General features: G+C 41.2%; 2 protein-coding genes across 8 annotated transcripts; one reads left to right on the top strand and one right to left on the bottom strand.

Annotated features, from left to right (window-relative positions):
• Nucleotides 1-63: 63 nt before the first annotated feature.
• On the bottom strand, nt 64-5670 carry nt5c1bb (5'-nucleotidase, cytosolic IB b). Its single transcript, XM_082506316.1, has 6 exons — nt 5427-5670; nt 5125-5292; nt 3397-3526; nt 3152-3274; nt 2607-2791; nt 64-1323 (listed from the first exon to the last, which is right to left on the bottom strand). Exons 1-6 carry the CDS (start codon nt 5538-5540, stop codon nt 958-960), a joined length of 1086 nt encoding a protein of 361 aa, XP_082362442.1. The 5' UTR covers nt 5541-5670; the 3' UTR covers nt 64-957.
• Nucleotides 5671-6603: 933 nt separating this feature from the next.
• Nucleotides 6604-27291, top strand: syt14b (synaptotagmin XIVb). Of its 7 annotated transcripts, none has more exons than XM_082506309.1 (9): nt 6604-7331; nt 10851-10898; nt 16141-16287; nt 18700-18837; nt 21262-21521; nt 21846-22283; nt 22719-22899; nt 23286-23342; nt 25153-27291. In XM_082506309.1, the coding sequence occupies exons 1-9, from the start codon at nt 7319-7321 to the stop codon at nt 25467-25469; spliced, it is 1599 nt and encodes a 532-aa protein (XP_082362435.1). In that variant the 5' UTR covers nt 6604-7318; the 3' UTR covers nt 25470-27291. The 7 variants fall into 7 exon arrangements, 6 of the variants coding, with proteins under 6 accessions (XP_082362435.1, XP_082362434.1, XP_082362430.1 ...); XM_082506308.1 differs by lacking the exon at nt 6604-7331 and adding an exon at nt 7801-7981; XR_014271502.1 differs by lacking the exons at nt 6604-7331; nt 10851-10898 and adding an exon at nt 17519-18484 and having other exon boundaries at nt 16201-16287; nt 25153-25583; nt 25691-27291.
• The last annotated feature ends 196 nt before the right edge of the window (nt 27292-27487 follow it).

Genomic DNA, 27487 nt, shown 5'->3' with positions numbered 1-27487 from the left:
CCAAATAATTACAGTACGTGCAGTTAGGTACTACCCAACACTGTCAAAACACAACAACTGGGGTTTCATCGCATTCCTTTATTTATCTAACTACTCGCTGGTAGAAAAGTCAAATGGTGTAGACAAGCTATCATTGTGTTACCACAATGTGAGTACAAAAATGAAAAAGATTAAATATACCAGCATATAAAAACATGCGAGTGTATCTGTGCAACTTCTTCCTGACATTTAGTTATGCAGACCATTAAGGTACATATTTATGCAATATAAATTTCATAAATATCTGCAAACATATACAAAGGCATACGTAGATGTAGTCAGTCCATCCTAGAAAGTCTGGTTACAGCTTGTTGGCTGACACACAGACTCAGCGTAAACAGCCTACAGAACAAGATCAAGTTTTGTGGCACTTCAAAAATAAATGAGTACAGTAACACACAGAAACAGCATCAGCGCTCCTTGTAAGCTGAGGTTATTCTACCTCCTAAAATCCCTTTCAAAATATGAAATGGGTGAGGATTTTGCCAAACACCGAAAATAATGGAATTGGTGATCTGTACCAGTACTTTTATATGTATATATTTATATATGTATTTGCCAAAAACCTCACAGATAAAAGGGATAAACCTTTTTTATGAACATAATAAAAAAAAACAGCAAAAAACTTATTCTGCAGATCTTTCAAGTGGTAAGCACAAACGTTAAAACCAACCAAAAGGTTGCTTTTCCTCGACAGCAGTAAGTGAAAGTAAAGCACCTAGTGTAACTCTGGTGTGAAAATACATTCTCCTGTTCAGCAGTTATTCCCTCTCATGAGGAAAATGCTTATTGCCAATTCATGAGCAAAATCCTTTAAAAATTAGGATTCCTTTAATGGACATTTTTTTATGAATATAAATATTTAATCTGGAGCAAAAGTAGTGCGAGTGTAATATTATTTTTTTAACCTTTCTTAGGTTATTCCTTTTTTTTAGGCTGCTCGATGAGTTTTCCCTTGTGGTACTTTTGTCCGATTCCATAGGGGACGTGTGCGGATATGGTTCCCAGTTCCGTGGCCCCTTCAATATGGAACATCTGGTCGTCAAAGAAGATGTGCGGCCTGATCTTCTGAAGCAGGGGCCCTTTCGGAGCCCCCGCCAGGAAGAGAGCCTCGTCGATCTCCAGGCCCCAGCTGCGGAGGGTCTTCAAGACACGAGCTCCAGAGCTGGCAGCGCTGCGGGCCGTGACCAGGAAGGTTCGGATGGGGCAGTTCAAACGCTCGTTCTTGGCATAGAATTTTCTCTGGAGCTTTCCCAGGGCCTCCAGGAAACACTTTAATGGTCCCTGAAAGAGTCAAAGAATAAAAGTAAATTGAATTTAAAATGAGGACTGTGAAGATAAAAAGCTGTGTGTGATAGGTTAGATTTGAAGAAATCCACTGCAATGTGTTTGCTTTTATTTACATAGAGCCTCTCTTTTAAATCATCTTTCCATTCGATGGATGGTTGCACTGGGTGGAGAACATCACAGTTACTGAAAAACTGCTACTACTTGTAATCTGGACGGATAATACAGATAGTATATACACAACCACAAGCACACACAAGGAAAATAAATGCTTCAGATGATGTGAAACATATTTACAAACTCACAAGGGGGTGCGTAAACCCCACAGATAATTCTCAGAGCGTAATATGCTCATATCAGCAGCTTGCACTGTAATTAATGAGGAATCTAGTGGGGTGCATTAGTATGCGGTGACAGCCAGTACTGTCTACTGATACCGAGTCAGCTTCTGAAACAACAGTTCACCATGACTGCACAGTGAAACTATCTACAAAAACAAAGAGCAAAACACTTGTTAAAAAGTGTGAATGGCTACACTTATAGTATTTGACTAGTGGCTCAGTCATGCAACAGTAAATACAGGACAACATCCTAATAACATAAGGATCATCAGCAGTTGCCCCGGTGATAGCATTGCTTTTTTGGGGGGATATGGCGTTCAATTACAAGTAGCATGGAACACTCTCAGCCTCTGGGTGACCACTTTTGATTGCAAGGTAATTGCACAGGTTGCAACCTGTCTCCAACATGTTGCAATGGATCTGAGTCAGTCTGCACAGATGGACAGAATATATATATCTGCAATAGGGGACGTAGCCATATTCCAACTTGTTGTATTTTGATTATGTTGCCACATCCTGCACCAACTAGGTCAGTATTTCTGGAGGGATTTTTGTTCTGTGAGGTTCTATCTAGACTCTAGATAGAACCTCACAGAACAAAAATCTAGAATCTAGATTCTAAATGTAAGCAGTTAATGTAAATTTCTGTGTATGTTGTTACACCACTATTGTCTTTGCAGTGGCAGTGCAAAGTCTTCAGGTGTCGCCTGGGCTGAAATGATCCCACATGGTGAGGTGTGGGTAAAGGCATGCCTGAGACAGGTTTGGAGGGGCATGGGCAAAGCCCATCTTCTATTTTATGTAAGCTATAACTATGCACTCTATGTGTGTCCTTAAACTTTTTGAAAATGCTCACTTCTTGTTTCCTGAAGAACAAAATAAAAAGGAAGAAAAAAATCATCAGCGATGTAGGAGAAGATGGAAACAACCATATGTTACCTGAGCGAGAGGTTTGTTCTCAAAATGTTTCTCGTGCTCAAAGAAAGAGTCCAGGCCATGCTGCTTCACGATGATCTCTGACTCGTCGGAGAAGAGAACAGCGTCACCATCAAACGCCACTCTCAACTGAGTGTTGCTTAGCTCCTGCTCTGTGTCCGGCGTGAACATTGTGGCAGCAGCAATTCCTGATGAAAGGTAAGCGAAGCAAGGATTAAAACCTCTAAACAGTATATAGTATGTACACAATAAATTGAGCCTATCAAGAGCCCTTAATTCACCTTGTTTTAAATAAATATCATGGTTAACACACAAGCTTATTCTGTGTTCATTTGAATGGTGGGCGGGCTGTAAATCTCATGCTGCCTTCAACCAGCTATTTCTTGCAGTTTAGTATGAAGTCGAGATTTCCCTCTGAAGCGTGAATGAGTCACAAAGTCAACATTGAGGCTTGTAAATATAAGAAGTACTTAAACATCTAGAAGGTGGTGAAGGAAGTCCAAGACTCTGCAAAGTACTGATTAAAATATTAGACCAACATCACTTACCTTCATCTATGGCCTGTATGACTTTGTCTGCACTTTTGGAGAGGTAAAGATTTGTCAGGTAGGCCTTCAGGTAACCAATAGGACTCTTCCCTCCTGTCATGCAGAATCTCTCTATGGTCAAATCTGAAGCAAGGAGAAAAAACAAGTAAGATGTGCAGAAAAAGAAAGACTTCCTCATTTTAGACGCGCAATTGCTAGACTTGATCCAACATCACACTCCACGCTCAGACCTCGACGCAGCATACCATAGTGATTAATGCTGTTAATGAGGCGCACTCCCACTTGGGCATGGTTGTTGGTCATTAAGACGATATCAAACAGCTCCTCGTTGTCTGGATAGAGCTCCCTCAGTTGAGTGTTGACGTTCATCAGCGCCTTAAGAAGGCACAAGAAAACAAACCATGTTATACACCCAAAGCAAGGATATTGCATGAGTGCTCAACAGAAGTAACCACTATTCTTTTGGTTAAATCATACTTTTAAAGCAATGCATCATCCTTCAGCTGCTCCCTTTAGGCATTGGCACAGTGGATCATTCACCTTCGTCTCACCCTATCCCTAGCCACCTCCTCTTTCACGCCAGCTCTTTCACACTGCATCCAGGAACCTTCTCTGAGGTCCTCCTCCTACCATTTTATTAGTGCCATCATCTCCAAATCATAGCAGGTATTACTACCATCTTGTAAACCCTCCCTTTCATTCTTGCTGCGATCCTTCTGTCTCAAATCACCCCTGACACTCGTCTCCACTCACTCCACCCTGCCTGCACTCTCCTGCACCTCTCTTGTGAACTGTCTGTTGATTTGGATGGTTCAGACACATCTACCTTCACTAACTCTCCTCCTTACAGCTTCACTCTTACACTTATTCACACACAGGTATTCTGTCTTGCTTCTACATACTTTCATTCCTCTTCTCTCCAGTGCATAACTCCGCCTCTCCAGACTCTCCTTGACCTGCTCCCTACTCCCACTACATCACAATGTCTGCAAACATCATAGTCCATGGAGACTCCTGGCTGACCTCTTCTGTCAACTTATCCATCACCAGCAGATCTCTAATGTAGTCCCACCCCCACCTTGAACCCATCTGACACCTACATCTAAAATACCTAGGTAGAGTAGACTTTCGGGGCTGCATGCATATGAGAAATTACTATTAAAAAAGTCACATTTATTATTCCATGCTGTGGGCACTACCAGTATATTTTCATCCATGTGTTATTATCCGACAGTCAACTGTTGGAATAGAAAGTATATATGTATTAATGATGATAGGGCCCTTTGTATATTATTGCACAAAAACACACTGTGCTGATAATTTATTATGTAAAATGACTTCAACCTAATACATTAACCTTGCATTTAGTACCAAATTCATTAATGTTGTAATGCTCTGTGTTTGGACAGTTTGGCTGTTATGAATGGCAGGAGTGGCTATGGTACCAGCTGTGCCAGCAAAGTTGAAGCACTCATTATGAACCACAGGGACAGTGACTGTCAAACGAGAAAACCAGAAGTGTTTTAAAATAACTCTCTGTGAGACAATGAACCTGATAAACATGTGCAAACATCAGCTCTCAGCACCTATCAGGCTTTACAGGAATAACTTCTCAGTCTTCTTTGTTGAAAATGATTTGATTTCCTAGCTTGTACCATGTCATTGTAACAAGTAGTAAAACCGGTTTTAAAGCAATGAAGAAGTTAAATATTAAGCAATTGGTGCGGTGTTAGGTATTTCTCTTATTTTAGCCATGTTTGCTCTAGCAGTGACAACAGCCAAACACTTGCATTTACACCACCTCCTCTTAGGTGTAGGGATAGACATGCAGCCCCTTGTTAGCTATTACTGTTTATCAATAAGTATTCCCTGGCTTTAACTATGTGATCACAGACAGTTGTAATAGTGAATGAACACTTCTGAGGGGACACGCCCTGCACAGCAGGTTTGACAGTACAGGGGCCCAGGCCTACCTTGACGAAGGGAAAAGCAGGTCCTGGTTTTAGGGGCTCGTTTTCATGTTCCTGCTGGAAAGCGACATACTTCTCTAAGCCCTCTTCCTCAAAGATCTTCCTCTCGGCCTTCATGTTGAAGAGAGTGCGAGAGGAGACGGCGATGGTGACTGCATTCTTGGGTTTGGGCTGGGGGTGCATGAACAATGAGAAAAAAGAAATGCAAGACATGTTCAGGGGTTTGTTACCCAAACAACTCTTCGTGAAAGTATATAACACAGCAAACATGCTAACGAAAAGGAAAATAGCATTAAAACACTCACAGGTCTGGGTTTGTTAGATTTGAGGTTGTCGAAAGCAGCCTTAGCCGCTGCCCAGTCTTGTTCCTCGGCGCTCTCTTCACTCGACCCTTTATCATTGGGCTTAATTTCACTCATCTTTTATTTTAGCTTATAAATGTCTATAAACAAAACTGTAATAAACCCGATTAAGGGAAGCCTGCCACAACTCCAAAACTTTGCGGAAAAGTAAAGTAAGGGGAAGTCTAATGGGCGTGACTTCCCGTAGTGACGTCAGCAGTGTGGGGTAACGCTTGATTGTTTGTTAACGACGAGGAGAAACTGATCTGGCGTTGTTTTCCTGCTATATTTTATTTTATTGAGCTCACAGGCAATATTAGATCCAGTTGCTGGACTCTTTTATTGCTTTCGTAACTGTCTTAATCATTCATGTCACAGATTCAACACAGTGCTAGAAACATTCTTCAGACATGTTCATACTGGCATGAAAGCCTTATGCGGTTGCTGCAAATTTGTCAGCTGCACATTCATGATGTGAATCTACGGGTCCAAAACACCCCGAAGGTGCACTGTTGGATTGAGATGTGGTGCGTGTGAAGGCCATTTGAGCGCAGTGAGACAGCATGCTGTCCTGCTGGAAGCAGCCATGAGAAGATGGGTACACTGTGGTCGTAAAGGGAAGGACATAGTCAGCAACAATACTTGGACAGGGTGTGGTGTATAGAGTTACATTTATCAACATGGAAAGTTTTAAGCTTAATCGTGAAGGCAGAGAAAGCCGAAGGCTCTGGCTCCCATTCCACTTTTAAATATTCTCGGAACCACTAGTAACCCACGTTACTTAACTTCACTCTCAGACGTATCACAACAGATACTGCTAAAATGTAAAACATATGTGTGCCGGTCCATCAACACACACATCACACATTTGTTGTTTTTATTCTTAAGATGAATTTTTCTTGAATGAAGACATTGATTTGGCACAAGTAAAAATATGGTTGATTATATTTATTGTTAGTTAAGAATAAGTTAAGCGAGGGTGAAAAAAGAAAAGAAAAAGGATGAAGAAGGGAGGGGAGAAAGAAAAAAATGGAGAGTGATGGAGAGGTGGAAGGAGAGGGGGAGGTAGAGGTTTGAGGAGATAAAAAGCGGTGGAGGAAGATGGGCTACGCCTTCTCATGATCAACTGAGGAAGCAGGAGGGTCCCTCCTCCAGAAGAAACAGAAGCATTTATCATTATCTTATCAATATCGGGTCTTAGGTATTTTTTATTCAACAATTACAATTTTTTGGAAAGAGAGTGCAATTGGACTGCAGTTAAACGCACAATATTTGCCCCAGAAATGAGGTGGAATAACTGGAATAATGTAGCATAACAGCAGACTTCTAAAGTGTAGGTTACTACAACTGGACAAATGAATGAAATCCAAATGAATGTTACCACGGAGAACAAAAATAACCAACCTACATCAATAATACAGTTATACTGCACATATTATTATTTGTAGCCTGTTTTATATAATTAAATATATACACATATATATATTGGGGCAGGGATAGCTCAGTAGGTAAAGTGGTCGCCCCATGATCGGAAGGTCGGCGGTTCGAACGGCTACCCTGAGGTACCCCTGAGCAAGGTACCGTCCCTACACACTGCTCCCCGGGCGCCTGCTTAGTGGGCTGCCCACTGCTTCACTGAGTGAATGGGTCAAATGCAGAGAAAAACAAGTAATTTCCCCATGGGGATCAATAAAGTATCCATTATTATTATTATTATATACATATAGAACTGTTACACAACCTCTCTCGCTCTCTCTGTGACACACACACACACACACACACACAAATGAATGACCGGCCGCCTCCATCACACCCCCACACCCCCCTACAGTTGGTAGAGTCCGGGACGGAGCATCATGGCGATTGACGGTAGGTACTCGCTCTCAGGTGTCCTGCGGGACTCGTGGGAAACTTTGCACGGGGCTGAAGGAGGACGTCTTTCCATAATCTCACGCGGTATTCACCGAGTGTGTAATTTCTGGTCCAGTTTCTCTGTAACTCACGCGGCGAGTATACCGCAGTGCTCCGGGGGCGCGGGGCTGATGCTGAAGTGCGGACACCCGCACTGATGCAGGACCGCTGAGGTCTCATTATCTTCTCGGGATGTGCACGTGAAGTGATTCGCGAGTAAACCGAGACAAGCAGGCAGTCCCGGTGCTTTGATTTTAAACTAGGGATGTTTTTAGACGGCAGAAAAAGCGTCAGTTATGGGACACCTGTGAGCACGTAGCGATTAATTTGAATATTTTAACACAAAGTCTTAGCATGCCGCTGCTTAGCGTCACATGACTTTTTGTTTTTCTTCCGTTAAAGAACTATATAACTTGGCGGAAGAATAGGGTTGTAATATTTGAAGAACACTCCGCTGCTGTCAAACTTTATTTGATGGCTGCACGTGCTGTAGATACCTTCATAGCTAACATGTGCAGCGGATCTAACAGCCTTCATGCTGAGGGAAAAGTGTCTCCTACAGGCTTTAGTGAGAGTGACCGGGACACATCACCAGGCAGCGACAAAAAGTAGGCTCGTGCCTTGTCCCGTGCTGTCACGGATACGGGTCTTATTGTTTCACGGGCGCTTGTTCCTGCGCAGTGTCACTTGAGAGAGGTGGTGTGGTTTAATTAAAGATAGACAGCTCCAGAAGAATTTTAGTGTAATTTTTTTAAATTAGATGTTTTATTGCAAATTTTTAATGAAATTTGCAGCAGCTTGGCGTCACTGAGCAGGGGCGTGTACAGAAGGGTAGCAATGGGTGGCACTTGCCCCAAATTCCCATCCTGGGGACCTTTCCAGTAATGCCACTGGTCTAGAATAGCCATTCCTAAAGTCAAGAGTGCTGCGGCCCACTTAAAAACCAGCAAATCTGTGGGGCTCAACGAATCTTAAACCGTTACTCCATTCAAATATAAGAGAGGGTGATATGTTTCCTTGAAAATTTTATTCAAAATGCTGTTGTCTATAAATATTACCAGTTTTAATACTTTTCATATGAATAAATACATTTATATAAATTTGTAACTGTACATACTTGTGAGTAATTTCAAACTGAAGTTCTGTTATTACCACGGCCCACCTGCAGTACCTTCCCGGGGCACATTTTGGGAATCACTGGTCCAGAAGCTGGTCTTAAACCTTGATGTTAGAACATCATTGGATGAGGGTGTGGAGAGGTCCAGTGTTGAAATGTAAGGGCTTCACCACACCTACTATGCAGTGGCTGGCGAACAGAAGTTCAGAGATTCGCAGATTATACACAGGACTTGTTGAAACAGTTTGAAATACTGTGGAAAAAAACAATTTCTTTGCCTACTGTTTTGACTTCTTCTCCTTCTGTATCAGCACTGATGTGGAGGCATTGTTATATTAACTAATAGGTCGGTGTTAAGTGGCTTAACAAAAAAAGCAATTCTCTGGAAATGGTCAGATATGAGAACTGGACTAAAAATGAGTGGAAAAACAGGCAGTTTCCATAGAAAGTCTCTGTAGGACCTTCAGAAAATATGGAGAAATATAACCTAAAGTCTGGCTCAGTGAAAGCAGAATATGAGTCACAACTGTACACAGACAGACAGTGACAACATTTACTTCTATTATTGTAAAAATCCATCTCTTTTTGAGCTTTTAAGGCAAGTACTTGTTGTACACTAAGAATTACTAAAGTTTGGTGAGAATAGACAACAGAGAATTTCTGCTAATGAATTAATAGAATGAATTGAGTCGCTCAAGGTCTGTCTGCTACCTCAGTCACAGTTTTCTCTTTGCTCTGGCACTAAAGTCAAGACCTCATGCCACTTCTACTATCTTGTGCAGTCCTGGATGTGAAGAAACTAATACACCTTTTTTAACGTTATGAAGGGATTCTTAATGCACTAAAATTTTGTTTCTTGGTTTGAGACAACTCAGCAACAAATTTCAGAATGTATAAAACACATTGCCGCTATGTTTAATTTAATAATAAACCTAAATTCAGAGCCAAGACGTGACCTTGCCAAACTCTTAAGTAGAGACACCTTAATTAATGGTGATACTGGAGCCTCAATACTGAACTGTTCAGCCAAAGAGAGATTATGTGTCACTGTAAAAACTTGGGGATGTGAAGGAGAGGAAGCACTGTTAACTTAAGCCTCATAGCGATTATGTAAAACAACCAGTTGACACATTATGAAATTGTATTCCAGTGAAAATACTAAATCCTAAAACTTATTTCTCCATAACCCAAACAGAGCAGCGTATTGCATTGCATTACATTGCGTTACAAAATCATGTTGATAATTTTCCAGCAAAGCAACTCATGCCTGGGCTTTTGCATCTGTCGAGGAAATAGTTCATGTAATTTTATTTTTTAAATTTCTACGCTGTTGCTTATAGTTGTAGGAGCCGACCCAAATATAGCAATTTGACAGAGGAACTTTTAGTGACTTGTTGAAGGGTTGGGTTCACATCTGTCACTGTACATGGACTTTTTCCTCTATTTAACATACCGAAAAGGAAAGCCTTACAACCACAGAACTACAAGGCTAAAATAGATGTAAGAGCATTTATTTGAAAGATGAAATATTATATTTTCTTGTTTAGCATAAGGCTAAAATGCGCCTATCAATGAACCCTACCTTTTTAATTGTTTGGGGTTTTTTTTGGTGACTAGGCGAGTAATAAGGGATTACACAGGAAGGCAGTTCAAAGCAAACAGTGCAGTAAATGTCTCCAGAAAAATCAAACTAGAATACAAAACCCACCCTGTGCTCAAAACTTACAGGAAAGGATACGGAGAAGCAATAATAAAAAATGCTCGACTGGGAACTGAAGGCCAGTGGCAAGAGCTTTACAGGAGATGCATAAACAAGGGACAATGACAGCTAATTAAAAAGAGGCGTTATTAAAAAAAATATCCAGAAAACAAACAGAGACACAGAGTAAAACTGACAAGGCATCATAGCTAAGTGGAATTACAAAATAAAACAGGAAATTACTTTGTAGAATCCATGCCAGTCATCACAGCAATGAGTTATTAGTTGCCTTATAAAAAATGCATGGAGCTATAATTACTGCCTTTAATATGCATGACTTCTTGACATCATTGAGCCTCAGAGTAGCTGTGGCAGAGTGCATTTTTAAAAGTGTTCCTTTGTAGTGGCCCGTGGTTATTACTGGTATAGAGATGATTAATGATAGCCTACACTGCTCTATAGGCTAATATACCCATCAATATATTAAAGACAGAGAAACAGAGACCACGAAAAGCAAACAAGGTCATTCAAGCCTATTGGTTTTATGTTTGCTGACATGTTCATCTGTCTCATTTAACCTGAGGACAGACCATATGTTTCTACATTGCATAAAGTCATATTTAAAACTCTGACTCCCAGCTTTACATCGTCTTTCTCACAGGAGGGGGGAGGAACTGTGGTGTTCATGAGCTCATCTGTGCCAGACGAGGTAAGACCACATTGCAACCACACATTTAAAACCGTGCGTGTGTGCATTTTCAAGAGTATATTTTGTTAAACAACAAGAAAAGAAATTAACCAGGGTATTTACAATAATATTGCATTTATATTTAATTAATTTAATATTCATAATATTAAAAGTCTTATGATTTCCTTTTTTAGACAATAAAACTTAAAGAATACAAATGGGTTTAACATGACATAATTAAATCCCACTTCCACTTCTTCCACTTTGACTAGCTGTGCCATTTAATATTTAATATGTAATAATGTGAAAATGCAACAGCACAAAATGCAGTTAGTTCAGAGAAATAATAAATATCCTATTGCAGTAAATTCCTGTTTAAACATCCTGCTTGGATGATGTACTGATGATTCTGATTTCTTGTGTAGTGTCATCTGCGGTGCGTTGGTCTCTTTCCCACATCTGCATCTCCAGACAGGAAGGGCGGCATCATGTTTTAGATCAACATTAAGATCAACAGCAGGCTTTGGAGTTTAAATATCAAGAAATATTTGAAAATGACTCAGCTAGGTAAAGTGTTCTACAGCATCTTGGACTGATTATGGACTTCTGAATGATGCAGTGAATAACGGTCAGGTCAGGGATGATCTTTCCACACAGGAGTGTAGCTGTTCCTGTCTATCAGCCCTCCCGACAGGGTTCCCTTCAAAAAAAGGAGTTCCTGAATGCTGAATGTCACAGACATCAGCCCTGATGAATAACTGCAAATCCAGAAACTGAAATAAGAAGTTGTAGAATTCACCTCTGTATTAAATTCTGATAATGAGGCAAGCGGTTGGCACGCAGTAGGATTGTCTCTAAGATTTTGTGATGCTCCGTTTTCATGTTGTAACCATAGACAGTATTAAAGATGGCTGTGGCTGCTAGGGCTGTGCGATATGACCAAAATCTCATATCCCGATATAAGACATCTATCGATATAAATCACAAAAAATTTACATTTTTTTTGTAAATTCTGTGAATCTCGGGCAGCTCGACTTGCGTGGACTGTTTCCAGCTGGGCGTCATGTACCTGGAGTCAAGGGTGCCGATGCATGAAACGATACATTTTTAGACATAAGTTTTAACGGCCGCCGTTTTCTTTGCGAGTATTTATTACACAGCGTGCTGCGGGGAAAAGCCTGTTCTAACGTTTGAGTCTAAGGTTTATTTTTTAGCACCTGGCGGCTCTTTTTTTGCTTCTCATCCGTAAATACTCTGCATACTCTTTCACGCGATTCAGTTTATTTTGAAAGGTCTCAACAGGATCTTGAGCTTTATTGTGAAAGGTTTATGTGGAACATAAACAAGCGGACACGTGACGCAATGGTTTTACCGTCGTTGTCGTATAAATACATGCGCTTTTCCGTCCGTGGTGTGGTTATATTAAATATAAGAGAAAGAGAGAACTTTAAGAAATTAATATAGCCACTACAGTGACCATCAAAACGATGAAAAAATATTGCCCTAAACAGTTTATTTTGCGACACCACGAAACAAACGATAGCGTAAAATTAAACGATAGACGTTTTTATATCGTCATCCGGTATATATCGTTATATCAAACAGCCCTAGTGGTTGCTGTGAAAATTTCATTGGTTTTTGAAGTTCCATTTTGAAACCTTTTCACTGTCACCATCTTGGTTGCAGAAAACGGATGTGATTTGAAAAGATGGGTCTGACTGAGAACCACTTGCTAACTTGCTAATGATTTGCGATTGGCAAGTTGTTAGTCATTGAATGAGTAGGCAATACCACGATTCAGCTTTAAGGCACTTATGCATTGGCTTCATTTTTCCAACATGGAAGCTATGACAGTGTTTTGTTTTTGTTAGTTTTATTGTTGTTTGCACAGTAGACGAGGGATTAGTAATTAATATTTACCAAGGGGCCACATGGGAAATTAGGACTGTTGTGGAGGGACGGACCAATAAGCTTATAAAATGAGCAAAAGTGAGTTGAGCTATAGGTAGAGGCCATCTACAGCAACCCCAATTTCTAATATGGACCCTTGGGGAAAAATTAATTACCCAGTCCTGTTTCAAGATGTAAAAGCTTTACCCTCATCAGGTATAAAATAATCATTTGACATGTAGATGTGTGAACTCTTTATCCCTCCTGGCAAAAAGATCAAGAAGAAATGAACGAAAAGGGCAAACATAACAGCAATTAAAACAAATACAGGGAATATAAGTATTCCTTTAGCGGCTGTGAATTTAGTGCATATATTTTTTATCTTACCAATTTACCACTTGGCAGGTGCTACATATGTGCGCATTAACCAGTTACGAGTTAATCTGACACGTGTATTCACCATCTGTTATGCATTACAGCACAAGCTGATTTTCAATCCTCTGCTAAGATTTAAGTTTCCAAATCTTTGTTTCAGCTTTATTTTGTGAGTTTTCTGATGTAAGCAGATTATAAAATTTTGATATAATGCCATTTCTTAAGCAGGCCTTTGTGCGTGCATTTTTAAGCCTTTCTGTTGCATGACTGGAGAAGACTGGCTCATCCCCCCACCCCCAGGCACTCTCTTTTGCTTGTGAATTTTTACTGAAATATGATGTATAGAATGCTTTTCTATAGCTTTCTCAGTAAGCACACGGTTCATGTGTGAATTATGCACAGCGTATCAAGTTTAGGTTCACTTCAGCAAAAGAAGGCAGCTGTGTGTTCATGATTTATTCAGAGTGGAGGTTTTGTTTCGTATCAGAGGTCCATGTGTAAGCAACAATTCCAGATTGCATAACGAGCATGTCCCAGAAACGCCACTGAGTTTTAAAGCTTTAAACAAAGTAAATTAATCAAGCACTCGCAATGTCGAAATTTTAGTCATTCTGTGTCTTAGCAGATTAGGAACATGAAAGAGTAATTTGCTTCCCTTGTTTTATTTGACACAGACACTTCATTCAAACTAGCTCACATTTCTCTCAGGCTGTTATTTATTTTCTCAATGAATGCTTCGGTGGCTGTGCTTTCATGTTTGTTTGTTAGCTTGCTGGAGTCATTACCTGGGGAAAAAAGGTAGATTGAATCCTGAGGCTCATTTCAGAATCTGGAGTTCAGCCTGAGTTCACATGCTGTGAGAAACAGATTTATTCTGTTATTTTTATCTTGTTTATTCAGTTTGCACACACAGATTGCACATGCACACACACTCAGGGAGGATAAAATGAGATGAAAGAGCGGAGTTTTTAAAAAATCCACCTTAATCTGCTCTGCTCTTAAGAGAGATATCACACTTTCCTAGGTATTATGTAAAAACAGGAGGGCGAACTGTTTCAAAGGCCTCTTTGCTGCTCCGCTCCACTTTCCAGTGTATATCGTTTGGGGGGGGGGGGGGGGCTCAGGTTACCTACCCCAGGTGTCTGAATTATTCAGCTGCTGTTGACATTTACAGAATATGGCCATGTATGAAGTGTCATCGCTTGCCGCAGCTCAGGACCATAAGCTGTTCGTTTTCGACAGATGGCTGCTGCTCTCGTAGCCTCAGAGGTCATTCTGCCTCAATCAACACTGCTGTCGGGAGTGAGAGTTGATACGTAAGCCTGGCGAGTGCTGGACCAGACTAAGTGTCAGGGATTTGTTACATGTAGGATTACTTTTGAGCTGGACAACTTTGTTATTTCCCTCCCTCTTCTTAGATCATTTACTATCAGTGCTTTAAGAAGCAGTGCTTTTTGGGAACAGCTGGCTTTAAAGAGGATATTCATTTAGAGGAGGTAAGCCTCTGTTGTCACATTGCTCTCTTATCTCCCTCCTACTTCTTTTGCCGTTCTTGGGAATTTAGCATTCACCATTTTGGCAGTCTGCAGCAGGCAGCAGCTAGTTGTCAGGCTATAGTCATCTCTGCCTGTTGCCATGGTGAGACAAGTCGGTCCATAATAAGTTCAGTAATAAGGTTTGCAAAAGTATACCTCTGTTTTTCCTCTCTCGTTTTCTCATCTGAGACCAGATTTTTACACCAATTTGATCAATGACGGGTGATTGGTCCTCAGGATGTGACCACCTGCTGCAATGCAGACGTGTAACAACTGTCAAGCTCTGTCAAGTTGTCCCAAATATACCTCAGGTTTATGTCTTTGTTTTGTTTTAATGTTGAAACAAACAGTCATCTTCAATTTCACCAAACTCATACCACCAAATATAATGTGTCACAAATGAAAATGGAACAACACGGCAATATTGTGAATGAGGTTTCAGTAAGCAGTGTAAGATTTCACCTTAAAGGGACGTGAAGCAGCATCTTAAAGCTGCCTGTGGCCGTTTTTAGACAGTATTTAAATGAGTAACTGCAGTGTAAAGTTGGTTGTTTGCTGCTGTGAGATACGTACGATCTAATTCTGCTATGTTACATTATAACACAACAACTCAACATAACCCTCGAAACTCTTTTATACTATTGCTCTGGTATTTTGCTTAGTTACAATCGATGAGCCGTGATTGGACAATTTGGATTAGGGGTATAAAACAACCTAATCCTTAAAAATGGAAATGCAGAGGGATTAATTCATGAATATGCCCATAGTTTTTTATTGGGATTAAATTTTGTTAAGGCAGTAATATGTGCCTATAACTCGCTCAGTTTCAGTGTCTCTTATTTAGCAATCTGCCCTTTCAAGTGATCTTTAGAAATGCAGTTCATGCTTCACTGTCCACCTTCTCTTCCCCGTTTCCTGGCTATTACACTGTGCTGTGTCTGTGTTGTAGCCTATTAAACCAAGGCCCGGTCAGTTTTTTCCCTGGGTTTGCTGAGTCTAGGTTTCAGTTAGATACAGTCCCTTTGAGGCTCTTATAAAAATAGCACAGGGCTGCATGGTTACATGAAGTATGGTTGGCCTACATACAGTGCTGTAGATTTTATCTCGTGTGCCTTTGAAGTGGATCTGTTAAAATGAAAAATATCTAACTCTCCTCTGACAAGCCAAAATGGCAGGAGTTTTATTGCAACTTTAAGATATTATCACAAAACAAATTATTTGACTGGGGTTGTTTGCGGCTTTTCAGGAGTCCTGATCAAAAGACTTTTTTTTTTTTTTTTTTAGCTTGTAACCACCTTGTGTATTTTTATTAGAAAAACATGGGGCTCTTTTTTTCTTACTTAATCAAATACCTTGGTTTGGTATTACTTCTGTTTAAGTCTAACATTTGGATTTCTTTTTTTCTGTCAGTTCTTGCTTTGCTTGTTCCTCATGGCTCCTCCTCTTCTTCTTCTTCTCCTCAGTCTCTCCCGAGCTCCTGGGTGTCCTGTCTTCCATTGCAGCTTTCATGGCATTGATGGCTCTGTTTTTTCTTTACCTCAACAACAAATTGTCAATGGAGAGTCCTGACAATCTGTCACATCTCAGTGACTATAAGAACAACCAGCCAGGTACTGAACACACTCAAAGATTTATTACGCTATTAAATCTGTAGAAATTTATGCAGACGTTTGGATTGCTCTCGGCTTTATCGTGTGGGCATCACTGTAATGACAGCGCGTCCACATCTTTATGAGCCATGCTTAAACTGAACATTGTACCTGCTGCATTATGATATTAATGGCAGCTTTGCATCCTCTTAGCTGTGTTCTGTTAAAAAAAATACAACGGCATATGAACTGAGACAACATTTCTCCAAGTCAAAACGATGTCATTCTATTACCTCGGCTTACTGTTTTGTTTCTTAATTTGTACACTTGTACAGAATTTGCTCTCTGATTAAGAATTAAAACCTTCTCAACTTGTCTAAGTCTACTTATGTCCTTCTTAGGTCTTCACCAAGGTTCCTTGGACTTTCCTGTTGTTCTCAGTATTGGTCAGTCCATTGAGTTCTGTCAAATAAATGATTTTTCTGTAGTCAATCATGATCACTAAGGAGAAGTAATTAGGCCTTGGCCTTGTCAAGTTAAGACATTGTAGAACCTTAAGCACCACTTATTAGAAGGCTTAAGTAAGCACATTTTAGCCTGCATGTATATTTTTTGAACCTGGGTTGAATAGGGAAAATCCAAACTAAATTCAAACTTGTGCATCCAACTCTTGTTATCCCTCAGCCATAAAAGGCTGATGGTGAATTGTGGTGATGTGTTGTTCAGTGTAGAATTGGTTGCATGTATTAGCGCTGACGCCAAAAAGCTTGACCCAACAATTACCACAGTTCATCCACCGTGGATTCAGGCTGTTATGATTATTGAATGTTCGGTTTGCAAACGAGTCATCATGTGTGCTGTTTGCAAAAAGCACCAAGACAAAACCAGCACAGTGTCAGAGTAGAGGAAGTAAGAGTTAGCACAGTTGGCTTAAACCATTAAATGTGTAACACTGCAGTTTTTGTATTTTCTTATTTTGAAGGCAGAATAATACACATTTTATTGCTTTTGCTGTGACACACATAGTCTTGTCTAAGTTTTGAACTGAAAGCTATTTTTGTGGTCTTAATTGTATTTTTCTTTTAGTCTATGACTAGGCTTACTCTACATCCGTGAAACTGACCGATAATGTCTAAGCATGAGACCTGTAACGAGTATAATTCTTATTACCACCATATTGGTGCGTATGTACATGTCAGCACTCACTGTAACACTGCCAGCACACCATGCTAACAAACACATGTTGTGTCAGTGCCTCTGATGAGCTAATCTAGTGATCAGCACGGTGACAGGAGGAACCCCGGCTGAGAGATGGCCTTCTTCAAGAGTTTCCAGCAGAACCTCCCATCTGTCAACATTTCCTCCATCTTGGACTCAGTCACCAGTCGTGTGGACGATCTCGCCAATGCCGTCAGCGATGTCACCTATGCTGTCAGTGACCAGCTGACCGAACAGGTCACTACTATCATCGACAAGGTGCAGGAAAAGGAAGATGGAGAAAACGGCAGCCAGGAATCGGGTCAGAATTCCACCCTGCAAGAAGGCAAGTCCGGGAGTAAAAGCATGTGGCAAATGCCCAGAGACTCAGAGGGGGGGAACACAGGCTCAAAGAACAGCCAAACTAGTGATACAACCGAGGCAGAGAACACTCAGAGCCAGCTGGAGTGGGAATGGAGGGACGGATGTTGGCGAGTTAAAAAGACAGAAGCCGAGTTAGCAGAGGAAGAGAGGAGGAAGAAAGAGGAGAAGGACCTACAGGAGAGGAGAGAACAGAGGAGAAGAGAAAGGAGACAGAAGCAGCTGGAGAAAGAAGCCAAGTCTCCGAGAAATGAAGAAGACTCTCAAGAGGAGAAGGCTGATGATTTAGAAAACACAGAAAAGAAGTCAAATGACCAATCAGCTGTTCAGCAAAAAAGTGGTGACAATGATAAAACTCCTCATTCATCTGGTTGTGAGAGTGAAAGCAGGGTGTCAAAGCAGGAAGAGCAAAAAGATCATGAGGAGGAGGGAGAGAAGGTAGAGGATGGCACTGAGCGAGAGGGAGACGATGAGGAAGAATCTGAGCTTTATAGATCGTCTTCCAGAGTGAAAACGTCGGATAAGAAAAAGGGGAAAGTCGCAAAAGAGGGTTCGAAAAAAACTGAACAGGCTTCGGATGTGGAAAAAAAGAGGGACAAAGGCAAGAAGAGCAAAAAGGGGAAAAAGAAAGGAAACCAAGGTTAGAGAGTGTGCTGCTTCTCTCTCCTCACTGCCCTTTGGATCTTCTCTTCTGCTCATGTTTTCAAGTTCTTGCACTAAAATTCACAATTTTGACCTGTTGTGTGCCAGTTTCAGCAGCTGCATGTTTAACTGGTTGAGTTTCTTACTTCGTTAAATATTGCACACGTTATAATCTGTGGTTTACTAGAATTAATGCCCATGTGTGACGTGCAGAGGGAGTTTTATCAGACAGTGAGGAGGACAGAATTCCAGAGGGCGAGGCCCAGCAGAACACAACCTCTGCATGGAGCAGCACACGCAAACAGTCATCTGAGCACGGAGGATACAGCAGCGAGGCCTCCAGTGAACAGGGTGAGAGCACATGCAGTGGAAAAGTACGTACACGGTACATCGCTGAACATAAAACCCCACAAAATCAGATACAATATGATAAGAATCATAAAACACAATGCATACAAGAATCATCTAAGATTGCATAAATACTAAACTCGGAACATCAAATGCATAACATCTTTTTGTGTTTATTTATCTGTAATTGTAGTGTCTATTCTGTTTTTTTTTTTTTTAAATTAATAGAAATAGCTACATATTTTGGGTTTCGTTTCATTGAGCCCCAATGTCTCTTTGGTGGATCATATGGAGAGTTTCTGGCGAGTGTCCTTTTCTCTAAACATCTTGGGTTAGTGCTAAATGTCTGTTACTAGAAGGAAGTAAAATTTATTTGGTTTCTTTCCCAGACTTGGAATAGAAAATTGATAGCAGTCTAACACCCAAATACATGAATCTGGTTATAATTCAATAATGACACTACCCTCAGGACTAATGGGGAAAAACTCACCCAGATTGATCCAGAAGTAACAAATATTCTCATGCTACAATCTCTAAAAGCCACTATTTCTATCTTTATACAGTGATATGTTTTGATTGTGTTGTGTTCACCTGCCAGGTTTCAGATGCCAGGCCAATCTAACCTAACTGGCTGTATCTTCATTTTTTACTGCACAAACATAATGTGGTGTTGATCTTTATTGTTGTAAAATGATCTTTTAAATGTTTTAATTAAAGCTGCTTTTGTCAAATATTGTGATGAGGAAAAAAATCACAGGATGCATATTTAATGAATAGATTTAATATGAATATGAATAAGGAGCCAGTATTGATCATGTGCCTCATCACACGAGCCAAAGTGTGAAAAAGGGTGTGGGTTATTATCAGCAGAGGTTTCATGTGAAACCATTGCAAGGTATTAATGGGAATTAAAGGCACCTGGAAAGGGATCTCAAAACTACATTATAGGTGGCAGACAGTTGGTGTTGTAAGCCACACCCTCTGTTCAAAGATGGCTTATTTCATCCTCTTTCAAACCATCTGTCTTCTCTGTCCAAAATGTGGACATTGACATCCTCGAAAGAGTGACCTTTGTCCTTTAGATCCAGATGTACGGCTCAGTCTTGTCCTGTCGAGGTGGCTCTTCTATGTTGTGTTTATGAAGTGGCTTTTTGGTTTCTCCAATGTAGAGGTCTGAGCACTCCTCACTGCACTGCATACACTACGATGTTCAGTTCGTGTTTGGGAGTTTTGTCCTTGGGATGAACCAGTTTTTGTCTGAGTGTATGGCTGTGTGTGAAGTGCATTGGGATGTCGTGCTTGGAGAAGAGTTTCCTGAGTTTATCCGATAAACCTGCTACATAAGGGATGACAGCGTTGTTCTGTTTGTCATTTTGTTTCTCCCTTATTGTTGTCTGACCTTGTTTACTGTGCGTCTTTGCCAGTTGGGATAACTAACTAATGTTCTAAGAGCTTTCTTTACAATTCAGTCCAATTCAGTTTTATTTATACAGCACCAAACCACAACAACGGTCATCTTGAGGCGTTTTATATTGTAAGGTATACCGTAAAATAGTACATACAGAGAAAAACCCAACAATCATATGACCCCCTGTTAGCAAGCACTTTGGTGACAGTGGGAAGGAAAAACTCCCTTTTAACAGGAAGAAGCTTATAGCGGAACCAGGGTCAAGGAGGGGCGGCCGTCTGCCGCGACTGGTTGGGGTAGGAGGAGGAAAACAGGACAAAAGACATGCTGTGGAAGAGAGCCAAGTATGATTCAGTGCAGAGAGCTGTATAAACACATAATGAGTGAGAATGTGTTTCTTTACTTTCTCTTTTGGCTTACAGGGAATGTTTTCTTTGTATATTTTGGCCATAAGTGGGCCTGAACAGTTAAACTACATGATAAATGTATAAAATGACAAAAGTTCTGGTAGTTCATTTCCCAGACTACCCTGGAATTATAAAATTATAAAACTTAGTTTTCCATTTATTCCCTTAAAAAAAGTGGACTCACTGTTAAAAACAAAAACACATTTCTACATTAAATAGCACAAAAACAGGAGTAGTAGTATAAAGCACAGTGGTTGGGGGTGTGGGTGGCTTTATCAGTAGGAAAAGGTGTAAAATGTATGAAAATACAATAAAAGTCTAAATATATTTGCACGTCTTATAATGTTCCATCTAGTGGGCCAGACTAGAGTCTTTGCTAGGCCGATTATGGCCCCCAGACCTTATGGTTGACACCACTATATTAGTACATGAAATATTGTTTTTCCAACATTTAACAAGAATTTAAAATGACAATATAGGTTTGCAAAGACTGAGGAGACACTGTATGTCGCTAGACTGTATGTTGCATACCTAGTGAGTTTCCATGCAGAGCACAGTACGACTCCAGTAACACTCCTTCTGCATCCCTCTTTGTCATTGTCGTGAGAGCAGCCAGCAGCATCCAGAGGATAAAGAAAGATTCCTCGCTCGGTGAACCTCAGCCTCCACCGTACCAAGACGAGGGCTCAGGGGCCTGCGTGGGTTCTCGATCCCGCTCAGAGCGAGGGGTCAGGAGGGCGCTGTCCACACAGCACTGTGACAGCCCCCACTGCTCCAGCGAGGCCAGCGGGGACCAGGACACAGAGAGTTACCTCAACAAAGCCTGTGATGAGGACATACCCAGTGACAGCACTGCTGTTCTAGGGCCAGAGGTGGGAGATCAGACCTACTGTTTGTTGTCTTTTCTGTGTGTAAGCAGTTTGTTTTGGATGCCCTGTAGTTTGATGGAATGATCAAAGTTGGGAGCAACACTTCATCAACACTTACAGGAAGGGCTGGGTGATACGTTCGCTGACAACAGTTTCATTTTTTTGTTGTGTATTTTCTGTAAAAATGTGGAAATACACTCTGAACTGACTTAATTATTTGAGTGTTCTAATACTATGTCAGAATGGGGAAAAATTAATAACATTCCAGAAATTAAAGTAAAATTCATAAAGGAGGGGGAAATTGTTTTTTCTTTTCTGTACATTCAGGATGGTTCTGGTCCTCCGCTTCCCACTGCCTACGAGCCAGAGCCCCTCGCCAAATACGGCACCCTGGATGTCGCCTTTGAGTACGATTCCAGTGAGCAGTGGCTGGCCGTCACTGTCACAGCTGCAACTGACATTCCTGCTCTCAAACAGACCGGCAACATCTCGTGGCAGGTCCACTTGGTCCTGCTGCCCACCAAGAAGCAACGTGCTAAGACCGGCGTTCAGAAGGGCCCGTGTCCCATCTTCACAGAAACATTCAAGTTTTCCAGGGTGGAGCAGGAGGCCCTGGGAGACTATGCTGTTCGCTTCCGCCTGTACAGCATCAGACGGATGAAAAAAGAGAAGGTCCTGGGAGAGAAGGTGTTCTACCTGACGAAGCTCAACCTGCAGGGCAAAATTGCTCTACCTGTCACCCTGGAGCCTGGCTCTGAACTTACAGTGAGAACACTTTTTAAATATACTTTACATCTCAAATATCAGCTGTACACCATTTCTACTTTATTTATCAGTATCTTCAGCATTCCTTCATCTACACATCCTTGTAGAAGCAGTTATTTTATTTTTTATTTGAGCAGTTATTAAGAAGCAACTGTGGGCATCTAGGACATAAAAACTGCATGTATAGTGTCACCATTTAAATTGGTTTAAAAAACATTTAAAAGTTTTGGTGAATAAGTTTTGATGCTTTTTTCCACTGAAAGTTACATTTCTACCATCATTCTCTACAGATTCAGAAATCTGTCTTTGTCACACTCTCAAACTGCCCCTCCTAACTCCTAGGTTGATTAATGAATTATTGGCTTCTTATTGTTTTAATTGATGATTAAGTGGTAATTGACTCAAATAAAGTGCCTCTGGGTTTTGCCTCGCCAGGGTTGTGGCTCTGTGGTGAGCGTGTCTCGCAGTGCGGGGGCTCTGTCCTATCGCTCCACTGAAGACTCATCCACACCCGAGATCCTCCTGGGTCTCATCTACAACTCTGCCACAGGGCAGCTCTCAGCTGAGGTAATCAAGGGAAATCACTTCAAAACGACAGCATCTGATAAACCCGTCAGTAAGTACATATATTTAACTTTGGGCTTTTGTGCCAGCGTGGGTTGAAGTGTGGAATGACGCTGTAAATTGTTCAGTTAAACTTCTCTTCCCCCAATGGGTGCTGATATGTCAGGCTATTGTTTGGGCCGAGCAGATGGGCAGGACTTCCAACAGCATGCGACAGAAGCAAATAGAGGATCATTACATTTGAACGTTTCCTGGCACGAACACCAGCTTTTTAATAACCTAAGCTATTAAAGCCAAAATGCTGAAGGACCTGCTGCTTGTCATGCTCGCCGTGCTTCCCGTGAAAGCTGACCTTCTGCTGTATATTGAAATCTTTAAACTGCTTCCCCTCTTTCTTCTTTCCAATGGTGTGTGTGCTATGGTGTGTGTCTGCCACAGATGGTCTGTTTTGTTGTGTAAAACAAATCGTAGGGGGACAGCTTTATATCATGAGAGGTAAGACAAAAGTAAACTAAATGTAAGCTTTCTGTACGTTTGTAGATTTGGTGAGGGTTGTACAGATGTGTAGAACTGTGTAAAAGTATTGCCCCATCTCCCATTCCTTTACATTTTTCTCTTTATATTGCCAGGCTGTATTGTAATTTTTAAAAGTGATCTTGAGCAATGTTCTCCAGGCGTTCTGAAGGACCTTCAGAGCTTTTTGTTGGGCATTGGAGGCTTTTTCACTCATTTTCAGTCCAGTCCTTGTACCTGACCATTTTCAGAGGAATGCTATGAGTCCCATCCTTGCAAACTAAGAAAAAATCTAGCACCGCGTTTGCAGGAGATGCATCTGAAACTTGAGTTGATTCATCTACTGTTCACTGAAGCGTCAGCAGAAGTGGTCTCAGTGGAAATGTTGCTGTCAAGAAACCACTCTTAAGGAAGGGAAACGAGGAGAAAAGGATGAGGTATGCCAAATTACGCAAGAACCGAACTGAAAATCAGTGCAAGCAGGTCTAATTTAATGGGGAATGGCCTCCCCAGTGTCCAGACCTCAACATTATTGAAGCAGTGTAGGATCATGTTGACAGAGAACAGAACAAAAGGCAGGCAACATCCAAAGAAGAGCTTTAAACGTCTGTTAAGAAGCCTGGAGAAGACTACTTGGAGAAATTACAAGAAAGCTTGGCTATGAGAGTTCAGACTTCGCTGAAGAACAAAGGTGGTCATACCAAGTTTGTTAGAATTTTACAAACTTTGTTTTATTTCCCTTATTTACTGCATGTTTCCATGTATTTATTTGCACATTTCATTCATTCTTTCTTGCAAAATATAAAGAAATGGGAGGTAGATCAAGACTTTTGTGCACTACATTACGCACCGTAGGTACCAGTTTGTAGCATTCTTAGGTTTGGTCCTCTGAGGCCAGACTTCAGCATTTTGCTTTCTTGTCAGACAGGGTGAATTCAGCTCTCACTTCTTTATGTTATATATATAAATCTAGAGCTGGGAGCTCAGCTAGTTGTGCATTAATGTGGTGAACGAATGTCAGTTACAAAAACATTTGTTGGATTAAAGATTTGATTGGTAGGAAACTTTTGGCTAATAGTGCAGATCCATGTAGTGCATTTCATTTAGGTTTTTTTTTTATTAACGTTTAATGTGTTTTTAGTTTAACAGACACAGTTGTTTTTTTAGTAGTAACCTCAGTAAACCAAGTTTGCTGTTTCCAAATGTAAGCATCGAGGGAACAGCTTGCTAACATGAGAAGTGGCACAGTCAGAGGAGCATTAGACTGACTCTACAGAATTAGTTAAATTAGGTCAGCCCTTGGCTGGTTTGCTGTTTTCTCCTGTTGTTACTCTGAGATAATCCAACTTTCTCCAGGCTCTAACTCCATATTTACTAAGCTGATAGAGATCAGTATCTTGGCAAGAAAGTAGCTTCCCAGAAATGTCAGTCATGTCAGTCAGTAGTCCTTCGCAAGCCACAAAGTTTTTAGTTTTCTACCCTGCACTGACTTGCTTGCATGTTCTAAAGGTCACTTTCCTTTGGCATCATTTATAATTTATGTGCAGAATATTTCAGAAATCTGCTGCCAGCAAATATGAAATAGATTAATGGGACTTCATTTGCAGTTTTCAAAGAGTTCCACAGTTTAAAAAAAATCCACCAGCAGCATGAGTTTTAGGAGTGAGGCAATTATAGCGTTCTTGGTGTTGAGAGCTATTATTAAAAGACACTCCGTACCTCCTGCTGTAGTACACATGTCCGACCACTTGATGGCAATGTCTCACTTCTCTCCTCCAATGCTTCCTTTCAGACACCTATGTGAAGCTGACCATGCTGGACTCAAAGGGAAAGGAGATGTCCAAGTGTAAGACGGCCGTTTGCCGTGGCCAGCCCAATCCGATCTACAAGGAGACATTCGTGTTCCAGGTGGCGCTCTTCCAGCTGTCCGAGGTGTCACTAGTGGTGTCGGTGTTCTGCCGCCGGAGCAGCATGAGGCCCAGGGAGAGGCTGGGCTGGGTCTCCCTGGGCCTCAACAGCACCAGCGAGGAGCAGCAGGCCCACTGGACAGAGATGAAGGAGGCTGAGGGACAGCAGGTCTGCCACTGGCACACCCTCACCGACACATAGGATGACGATTTTCCAAGACCGAACTTCCAGAAAGAGCATTCCCTCTACATTTTCGGAGCGCAAGAAAACTCCCTGTGGGATGTGTGTTGTGTGTGTTGCATAGAGGTGTGAGAGGTGAGCATGGGTTCCTCGTCTTAACTGCCAGACTGCATGAATACCCTTTAATCTGCCACCTTTCTCTGAGACAGATGGGCTGACTCCTGCTTCCGCCTTGTTTACAGGACCATGTTAAGACACTTCCAGACATTTTTCCGCCTCTGAATCTTGGACCAAAGAGCTCGGTCCAGTACTAGCAGGCTCCTTCCTTCTTTCCTTTTCTGGATTTCAGCTGCCACCAGCATACCAGACATTACTCAATCAGTCGTAGCCACCGACAAAAGACAATGAATGAAGAAGACTGTTACAAAGGGCCTATAACATGCTGCAGCTATACTTACAAGCTATGCTTTATACAGTTTGTTTACACGCACATGACATTATGCAAGATCCATTCATTGGTTTTTCCTTTTAGGTTCTTGGGTTATTCTTCCTAGTCTACCAGTTTTATGGTCGTTTCTGTGGGCTGTGCGTTAAACAAAGACAGATTTTCTTTTTTATCTCGTGGTCTTGCATAACTCAGTGCACTATGCATCTGACGCCACTTTAGACGAGAGGAATGCAATTCTTTCTTGTGCTTGCCGAGTCTCTTACAGAATTGGACACAGCTCTGCATGCCACCGGTATCAAAGAGCAGCTTCCTTTCCTGTGTAATGCAGATCGAGCCTGTTTCACTATTCAGCCTTCTAACAACTCAGCCATGTTCATTCATGTAGAAACATGGTGCTTCCCGCTGAGGAGGAATATGCAAAAGCCTGCACAGGCCAAGTAAAGCTGGCCGTTTCTGCCTCGACTGTGTACGCTGTAATTTGAGTTTGAGTGGCGAAACAAATCACAAGAAGGAGATGATCATATTTTCTCATTTTCATTATTAAATAAAGGCTAAAATAAATGTTCAGAACTGAGAAATCTTATTATCCAGGCGAGGGGTTCATCTGGAACAAAGGCCATTTTAAACTCCTCTGAAAGAGCAGCTATGAGTCAGAAAATCCCCCGATAAGAATGCTGAAGACTGCACAGCCACACCCTTGTATTAGTGAATGAAACCCTTTCCCCTGCTTCTGCTGGTTGAAACCGAGAGGTGTGGGGCGCATTCTTCTTTCTCTGTCCCAGTGATGTCAGATTTGAACCCTTCTTCTCACTTATGAATACTGCAACCACTCCTCGTCCCTTTAGAGCTTCTGTTGGGCCAATTTCAATTTCTACGTTTTCAAAAGAGGTTTTTGCAGGTTTTAATAAAAAACAGATGTTATCTAGATTTTCTAATAGATGATCATTTTTTTCACAATCAGGAATAACAGAAAATTTTTAGTTTGGTGTGCACTTAAGTTTTAAAGTGCAGGTTGTGTTTAGCCAGCACTGATAACCATTGACACAATATCGGGGAACAGGCCTGTTCGCATTCTTGGAGAGTTAGCTTTAATGGCAAATGTGCAGTCCGAGCCAGCTTAATGTAGACTAAAGACTGGAAATGGAGGAAAACATCCAGGGTTGCCAGGTCTGTGGTTTTCCTGCTTAAATGAGCTGCTTTCGAAGTGTGGGATGAAATATTCATGGGCTGGCTGGATAGATGGATCATTCTGCATTTCGCATAAAAATTACATTAAAAAAAATATTACTAAAGTACATTGTAAAAATATAGTTAAAATATTTACTTAGATCCAGACTCCAGATCAGCACATGGTGCTGTAATGCTCTCCTCCTTCAAACACCTGCCTCTCATTCCTAACTCAGTGTTAGTTTTGTGACACACACACAGCAGGCAGCCCTGGAAGTGGCTGTGACTAAAGATATAAAGGTCTGCCCGACAAATCAAATTTTTGTGTAGCAGGTTATGAACAACTGGTAACTACATGATATATGTTTCACATCTCTTAAGGTTTCTGCCTTAATTTTCAAAAAAACCACAAAGGGGGGAAAAG

Source organism: Aulonocara stuartgranti (genome assembly GCF_965226115.1).
Source record: "Aulonocara stuartgranti genome assembly, chromosome: 15".
NCBI lineage: Eukaryota > Metazoa > Chordata > Actinopteri > Cichliformes > Cichlidae > Aulonocara > Aulonocara stuartgranti.
This window is presented reverse-complemented; position numbering and strand designations above follow the sequence as displayed.

Excerpts from the sequence above, each read along its gene's own strand:
- nt5c1bb (XM_082506316.1), bottom strand. The coding sequence starts at position 5,540 with ATGAGTGAAATTAAGCCCAATGATAAAGGGTCGAGTGAAGAGAGCGCC. Across the intron at positions 3,527-5,124 it reads CTGCTTTTCCCTTCGTCAAG|GCGCTGATGAACGTCAACAC; the intron begins GTAGGCCTGGGC and ends TGCCTTCTTAAG. Across the intron at positions 1,324-2,606 it reads AGAACAAACCTCTCGCTCAG|GGACCATTAAAGTGTTTCCT; the intron begins GTAACATATGGT and ends TGACTCTTTCAG.
- syt14b (XM_082506304.1), top strand. The coding sequence starts at position 17,578 with ATGGCCTTCTTCAAGAGTTTCCAGCAGAACCTCCCATCTGTCAACATT. Across the intron at positions 22,900-23,285 it reads AGCATCTGATAAACCCGTCA|ATGGTCTGTTTTGTTGTGTA; the intron begins GTAAGTACATAT and ends TGTCTGCCACAG. Across the intron at positions 23,343-25,152 it reads ACAGCTTTATATCATGAGAG|ACACCTATGTGAAGCTGACC; the intron begins GTAAGACAAAAG and ends GCTTCCTTTCAG.